This window comes from Trachymyrmex septentrionalis, unplaced genomic scaffold (assembly GCF_001594115.1).
Source record: "Trachymyrmex septentrionalis isolate Tsep2-gDNA-1 unplaced genomic scaffold, Tsep1.0 scaffold40, whole genome shotgun sequence".
NCBI lineage: Eukaryota > Metazoa > Arthropoda > Insecta > Hymenoptera > Formicidae > Trachymyrmex > Trachymyrmex septentrionalis.
Window position 1 is genome coordinate 5,631,946 of NW_017305569.1, and position 7,554 is coordinate 5,639,499.

The following is a 7,554-nucleotide window of genomic DNA, read 5'->3' on the forward strand; positions in this document are numbered from 1 at the left end:
GACAAAAAATCATCAGGTAGTGTCCAATCAAGAACGTTATGGATAAAATATTGATTCGAAAATGCCTAGTTTATTCGCAGTGTAAGGTATAGGAATGCGTCTCATTAAAATTGCAAAGAAAGAGACACGAACTTTAAGTCTGGACCCAACAAGATTTCAGATTTGTTCGCTTTGCGCAGATCGATATGTCTCGTAGGTCTTTTTATTTCAATACAGCGTTGCTTTTTCAGGAACGGTCAAAAGTCGATTTTTCTCTTGCGATAGAAAGAAAAAGAAAGAGAAAAAGAATAGTAACAACGAGACGCTCTAAATATACTAATCGGAGTCTGAAGACTTCGGTATTGAATAAATTAGACGTGTCTGCCGGCAAATCAATCATTTCGATTTAGTTATTCTGATTTTGTCATTCGCGATAAACATTGGCAAAGTCGTGCCATACATAATTGTTGCCTTCGACTGTGCCATTTTGTGCTCTCCAAGAAAATATCTGAGAAAAGCACAAGTGCGTGAGAACGCGTCTTTTTTTCTTTTATCGATGAAGCCAAAGAATTCGCAGGACTCATTATTATTCTAGCAATTTTAGAAAGCGCCGAAATCGCAGAAATTTAACGTCGCTCGTTAGAAAGAATAAGGTATTTAGAGAAAATAAAATTCTTAACAAATACTTTCTTATTCTCGTCCTTCCGTTCATGTTTTCAATGATTGACAGGACCGATTTTTTTCATGCAAGCCGATATGAAGACGCGATGAAATACTAGTAATGCAAATTTCGGGCATGGAGGCCCGAAGGATGCGTCGAGGCTGCACCTGTTGCATCGAATGTTAGTAAACGTTATGTATATAACCTGGTCTTCTTCGCCAGAATCTGGCAAATTGAGAAATTGCGTTTAAAAATCGATTCAACTGTTAAAAATACAATATGCCAAACCATTTAATATCCAGAAGCACTGAGAGGAAGTTAGAGTAATTACAAATATGAATACAAATCCAATAAATTGACTATGCAGTCTGATTAGTAATAGCTTAGATTTACTATATGTTAGAACTAATATTATCAATTATATACTCAAATATATAGCAGTATTATAAATAACAGTGCATGTTTCTATAAGTCAAATTTTGTTTGAGAAAAATACCTTGATAGAAAAGAGACATAAATGAAAAATTTAGCACTTTTGAGATATTGAGAAAGAAAATCAACTCCAAAGGCTAATATATTTTTGTGAAAAAATGATACTTTTGTAGTTTATTTGCTTTGTGACATAGAAAGAAAGAGTAAAGTTAACAAAAATTACAAATTCACTATAATTCTAATTAAAATATTGCTTCAGAACGTTGTTTTAAAAACGTTCTATGAAGTTGCTAATTTTGCGAAATGTCACTTTTCTATCAACGCAGAGGTATTTCTTTTCACAGTCGTTTAATTAATACGGTTATTATTCATTAAAATCTTATGAATCAAGAAATATTTTTAATTTAAATTGTAAATATTTTCGACATCACGGAGCACTGATATACAATAATGGTTTGATGTCGAATAAATTGTACATTTATTTTCATCTTTATCTCCAACCGCGGTTAGAAATTCTACCGTTTTATTTTGCAATGCTCTTGATATATTGCGAATGTTTTGCACGAAATAAATCTAATGACAAGAATACGGCCGGGCGATGATCGTTTCTCCATAATATACTGCTAATTAGATTTCTGAGCCTATTGAGAGCGCAGCGTGATCGCGCGATCGATACCCGGCAGATCGATTCGTAGGAATCAACGTACTTTACGGATCCTTTCACCGGAACGTCGTAAATTAAACGGAGAAATTATCCGCGTCATAGCTCGCCAGGCCATATTTTGTCATTTTTTTAATCCATACGTGTCTGCTTTCGCTGACGGCTTTATCGTTTCGCTTTATGGTTAAAAACTTTCGCATTCGTTTCCGGTTCAAACAAGTCATTGATTGGCACCTATTAGAATTAAAAAATATATTAACTCGTAGATGCGCATCTTTGTTGCAATTGCATAAATTATTTGGAAAGTCCGCACTATTAGATAACTAAGAAAGTGCGTCCGATTTTGGAAAAATACTGCAAGAATTCTAAAATATTTTTAAGCAAAGAAATTTAAAATATATTGTATACTTTCTGACTTCATAAATATGTTAAATCCTATTTAATGCTTAACTTTTCATAATATACAAATATTGTTCATTTTTTATTTCATTATAATAATTTAAATAATTCTATTTATTACTTATAATATTATAATTGCATGGTCAATAATATACTGACAATAGCATACATTCTTACACAGAGAGAATCTTTTTTTAATTTACCCTGAAAATATGATAGCTGTGGTCGCTGTGGCACAATACAATATTTTAAAGATTTTACCATGCATTTCAGCAGTAAAATTCATCAAATTTATGTTTTATTTTATTATAATTTTATTAACGAATGAGAGAAATTTATATGAAATTCTTCAAAATACAATGTTGTCCCAGGACTACCATATTTTCAGAAATAAATAATAAATTCTAAAAAAAAAACATTCTCTCCGTGTATAAAATGTATTATAGACAAATTGTCTAATTACACATATAGAAAAATTATAAATGTAACCAAAAATTGGAATAAATTATTCTTTCTACTCTATATCTTTTTAAAATCTTATTAGTATCAACATTATTAAATTAATTTGTGATATTACTAATCCAGTAATTGTATTACAAGACTGAAAATAATTTCGGCGCATAATGATCTGCAGATATGTACATAAATTCACATCGGAAATATTATTTAAGTACTATAAAAAGATCTAGCTTAAACCCCGTTAAGGCTTCAGTTATTCAATCGTGTATTCACATTTGCAGTCTTAAGACACTTCGTTTATTTTCTACTTCATAAATCATAAATCAATGGGAATACGAAGATATGTATCTCTTATTTTTTAATGAAAGATATATAGAGTACCTTTTATACTTTATAGGTTCCATCTTTCTATTTGATACAATAGTTTTTTTGTTCAAAGTGCACCTATACTTATTACCCTTTTTTTTTTTACCCTCTTTTAAAAAGGTTCTTTCTACTTGAGTGACACTAAACTTTTCTGGGCAACTCAACAAATAATATACCTACGGCTGAAACTAATTTCCAGTAACTAATCGGAATGTTCACGTATACGTGTAGGGAAGAAAATCATCGGGATGTAGGAAATCGCCTCGATCGTCGGTGGAGCTGTGTCGAAGGTGTCGGAACCGGCACGGAAAAACCCGTAGCATACACGTCAGTGAAACTCCGCGGACTGCTGCGAATTTATGGTACGCGGCTCCGGCGTCGCGTCGCGTCGCGGGTATGCGCGCCGCGCCCGCGCACGAGATTTATCGGCGCTTGGCCGAGTTTCGGTAAGGTAAGTTGAGTGAATTGTAAATGTTTCCGGGCAGAACTTCACCAAGATGGCGTCCCTCCGCCACCGGGGGCGAGTTTGTTTACGCCTCATGACTCCCCACGTGGGAAAGGCAGCATGGCGCGCGTCACGGCCTCAAACGCACAAATCGCCGCGGCCTGAACGCGGGCCTCGCCGCCGCGGCCGCTCTGCGCCCATCTGTCGGGAGATTCAACGAAATGGCGTGCTGCACGCCTTCGGCCCATCTTCGACCTTACTCAACCGAGGTGAGGATAGATAGATTTCAGCTTCCCCGGCTATAGAAATTCGCTAAACGCGCTAATATACGAAGGAACTTGATTAATTCTCACTCGCATAATTAATCGTTTATTTAAAATTTTAAACTGGACATATGAATACAATTTATATATGCGCATATTTTGATTAAAAATATAATAGCCTAAAAAAAAAAGAAAATATTAATCAGATGTTCTGATATATGTAAGTTGAATTAGTAAACATCTCATGCATTACTCCTTTTTTCAAAAGATGATAACATGAAAAAATATTGTATAACTGTTAGCAATGTTCCAATAATTTTCAATTTTATTGAGAGAACTGTTTTTTTTTTATTCATATTTTTGTAAAAGGAAAGAGGAGGTGAAAAGAATGTATATTGTACTATAAAAATTAGTTAGTACACTTCATCTTACAGAAAATATATGTTTTATATTTACTAAATTATCTTTCGAGAGAAGTTATGTTCGTAAAAAATTCTTATATAACTTTAACTTTTTTTATTACGTGTTTCGTAATTTATTTTTCAGTCTTTTAATGAAAGTTATTACATAATTGATCAAATGCATCCGCACACAGACAAAAATTCAATATATTTAATTAATAGACAATATGTAGAAAAAATTTAATCATAATTTTGTAAGCGATATGCAAACAAAAAATTCAGAATATAATAAAAATATAGTAAATATAAATATAGAAACGTATGGCTAAAATTTGTGTTTTATAGAATAGCAGTATTATTTAAAACGCAATTATAAATTCTATTAAAAATTAATAGGATATAATTAAAACATTCTTTTCCTGAAAATATATCTCTCTCTCTTTTTTTGCCCCTCAGTATCTATCTTTATGAAAAGTTGATATATTTAATATCAGGATACGATATTTTTATGTGATCATTAAGCATATAAGTAGAACATTTGTATTATAGATCATTAATTTTCTTGAAATTGTATATTTTATATGTCGCTCATGACACCGCAGATAAGAGTATAAAAAAGTTACCTAATTAGCTTTGATTTGTCGATAATCTCTATTTTAAAGTATCCGAAATAGTCTGACCTCATCAACTCATGTATTTTATACACCTGCACGTTTTATTTCCTACATACTAAAATTACTCAAGCAGTCGGCACTATACCGATGATCTATCTACAACAAAATTGTGCTCTATTCTATTTTTAATTTATCGCTGGCAATGCGGTCTATATATTTATTGTCAATAAAAATCAAGAAAATTTTTTCGAAAAAAAAAAAATTCAAAAATAAATTGTGTCAAAACGATTAATTTTCCGCGTTGAACGTGCGACTGTGACAAATCGTGAAATCGCATCGGTTCAAACAAGTATTTTCTATTTCTTTAATCATCGCGTTAAAAGTTTTCCGCACGATAATATCCACTGTGCACGACAGCGGCGTAACTTAGGAACTCCGTCAGCGAGATACGCGTGAAACGCTAAACGGGTAGTAAAAGACATTCTACGACTTTATGGAAGTTTCCTTACGATCGCCTAGACGTTTTCTAATTAATCCATAAACACGCGCTGCAGAAATGCAGTAAATTTTCTGGCTGTGCGCGTCGAAGAATTTTATCCCGACGTGACGGCGCTCGGTACGGTGATGACGATCGTCGGACAATCGTGTCCGTCGTCTCACATCGCTTGAATTTTTGTTACGCGTCAAATGTTCCCGTAAGCACGCGGCTCCGAGAAAATAATTACGTCACGTCGGGAGAAAATAAACGCGAATATAATCCCGCGCGTGGAATTCCCCGCGATTACTCCCGAAATCACGCCGCATTCCACGTGGTATTCCACGTGGCTCCGCGAGTTTGCTCGACGAATCAGCGACGGTAGAACGCCCGGCTTCTCGATCGAACTTTTCGTCACATGTGAGGAAAATTTGCTCCCGTGTATTTTTCTCGCGCGAGGAAATCTTCCCGGAAATCAAGTCCAAATAAAGTTCAGGTAAACAATGAGAGTTCCTCAATTTGTAAAAATCAACAATTAACGCTGCAATTTATCGTTCGATTTGGAAAGATCTAGAAAAAAAAAATAAAATAAAATAAACTCTACGGATTTTGTCCCCATCGCTTCTCGATCGACAAACTTCCTTTGCGTTTCACTGTCGCTGTTAATCGTCTTGGCTCGCGCATGGACTCTGTCTCGACTCACATTTCATGCGTTGCGGTGCGTGCTGTTTCCTTCGGGGCATCTGCGTCCTTCGGGAGTGCTCGGTTATCCGTGCGGCCTCCAGTTCTCTTCGCCTTCGACTGCGATCGGTTGGTCCCCAAAAAGACAAGCGATCGGAGGTGCCAAGAGAAAGTATCCTTCTAGTATCTTCCACCGGGATTACCCTTCGCACCTGGGGTAAGAGTCTTGCCTTCCTCTTCCGGTTTACAACACTTGTGGTCACCAACTGGCACGTGTCCCGACGACCACTACCTCATCGTGATCGCCGACGACCCGTTCGTCGTCAATCTTAATGCAATCTTCACGATCGCCATCATTCTATGGAGGGCTCGCGGCCAACTTTGTGCACCCTACCGTAGGTACGTTCACAAGGAACCGATTACGGGGCGAAGCGACAACGCACCTGTCAAATCTCAGAGCGCAACCGAGAACGCAAAGTTCCAAGGATCTCTCACTTCTGTAAAATCATCTGTACTCGCGTCGCCATTTCGGAGCCGATCGACGGTGATGACTCGCGTCGATGTATCGGCGGCTGAATTAATTAGCCTCGGGCTACTATCGTCACTACATTCTCCACCGGTCGCACTGAATTGCGGATAATTCTCGATCTCGCGATACCGGACTAGACGATTTACTCCGTACTTCGTGCACCAACCCCTGGTTCACCACTTTTCTCTGCAAGCAATCATGAGTGTCACTCGTCACTTTCCCGATCGGCCGTCGTGTTAACACCAGTACGCGATGCTCGTCTCGGACGACCGCTATCGGGATTGCGTTAAGAGATATCTGATGGATACATCGAAGGAGAGGAGCGAAGAATCCCGATAATCACGCGATAATCTTTTTACGATACGTGATTCGCGATGACACGTCGCATTCACTCGCGACGCGCGCGCGATACTTGGCGTACATACGTAAGTATTGAAAGATCTCAAAATCGAAAATCAGAGAAAAAAGACAGAGATAATCGGATAGAGATAATTATGAAACAAGTGAAAGAGAACACGTGTAGATAAAGAGGATAAAAACGCGGCAACAGAGAGCGGACGAGTGAAAAGAGAAGAAGAAAGAATTCGCGTGGGAGAGAAAGATAAGGAGAGAAAGAGAGAGAGAGAGAGAGAGAGAGAGAGAAAGAGCGAAAGATCCGGAACGCGGTAGACGGAAAAGAAGCGGGGAGGAGGTGGAGGTGGTGGCTACCGTCGTTCGTGGATCGCGAAATCGAGCGGGCGGCGGTCCAGCGCTGACTGACTACAGACTGGCGTCGCGGCGGCAGGCCGTGTGGTGGGGGGGACCCCAGGAGTAGTAGTAGTCCTCTTTCCCTCCTCCGACGCTCGTTCTCGTTTCCTCGCTCGCCCGCTCTTCCTTGCTAGCCTCACTCGCGCCCGCTCGACCTCTCCTTCCCGCCTTCCGTCGCCCTCGTTCTTTCTCTCCTCCGCGACCGCGGCCACGATCGCGTCCGCGGCCCGCGAACGAGGAGGCCGACGAAGCCGCGAGGAGGCGGGGAAGGGACGCGGGAAGGGATCTGCGGAGAGACATCCGCTGGACGAAGTGTACCAAGTGAATGAGCAAGACTCCCGTGGGGGGGGAGGAGAGGGAGACGTGCGTCTTGTTCTCTCGGTTTATACCCATACACGCGCGTCGCGACGCGAGCAGACGCGAGGGGTCTCGCCGCACCAGC

General features: G+C 38.9%; 1 protein-coding gene across 2 annotated transcripts in view; it reads right to left on the reverse strand.

Annotated features, from left to right (window-relative positions):
* LOC108751137 (protein tiptop) overlaps positions 1 to 7,109 on the reverse strand; it is a 165,892-nt gene extending 158,783 nt beyond the window's left edge. The window contains exons 1-2 of one of the 2 annotated variants that reach the window (XM_018491177.1): positions 7,074 to 7,109; positions 5,859 to 6,551 (exon numbers count right to left, since the gene is read on the reverse strand). In XM_018491177.1, the coding sequence (XP_018346679.1) occupies positions 5,859 to 5,898 (40 nt within the window). In that variant the 5' untranslated portion in view covers positions 5,899 to 6,551; positions 7,074 to 7,109. Of the gene's footprint in view, positions 1 to 5,858; positions 6,552 to 7,073 lie in introns of those variants that run through there. The other variant, XM_018491176.1, reaches the window with a different exon arrangement.
* Between the last annotated feature and the right edge of the window lie 445 nt (positions 7,110 to 7,554).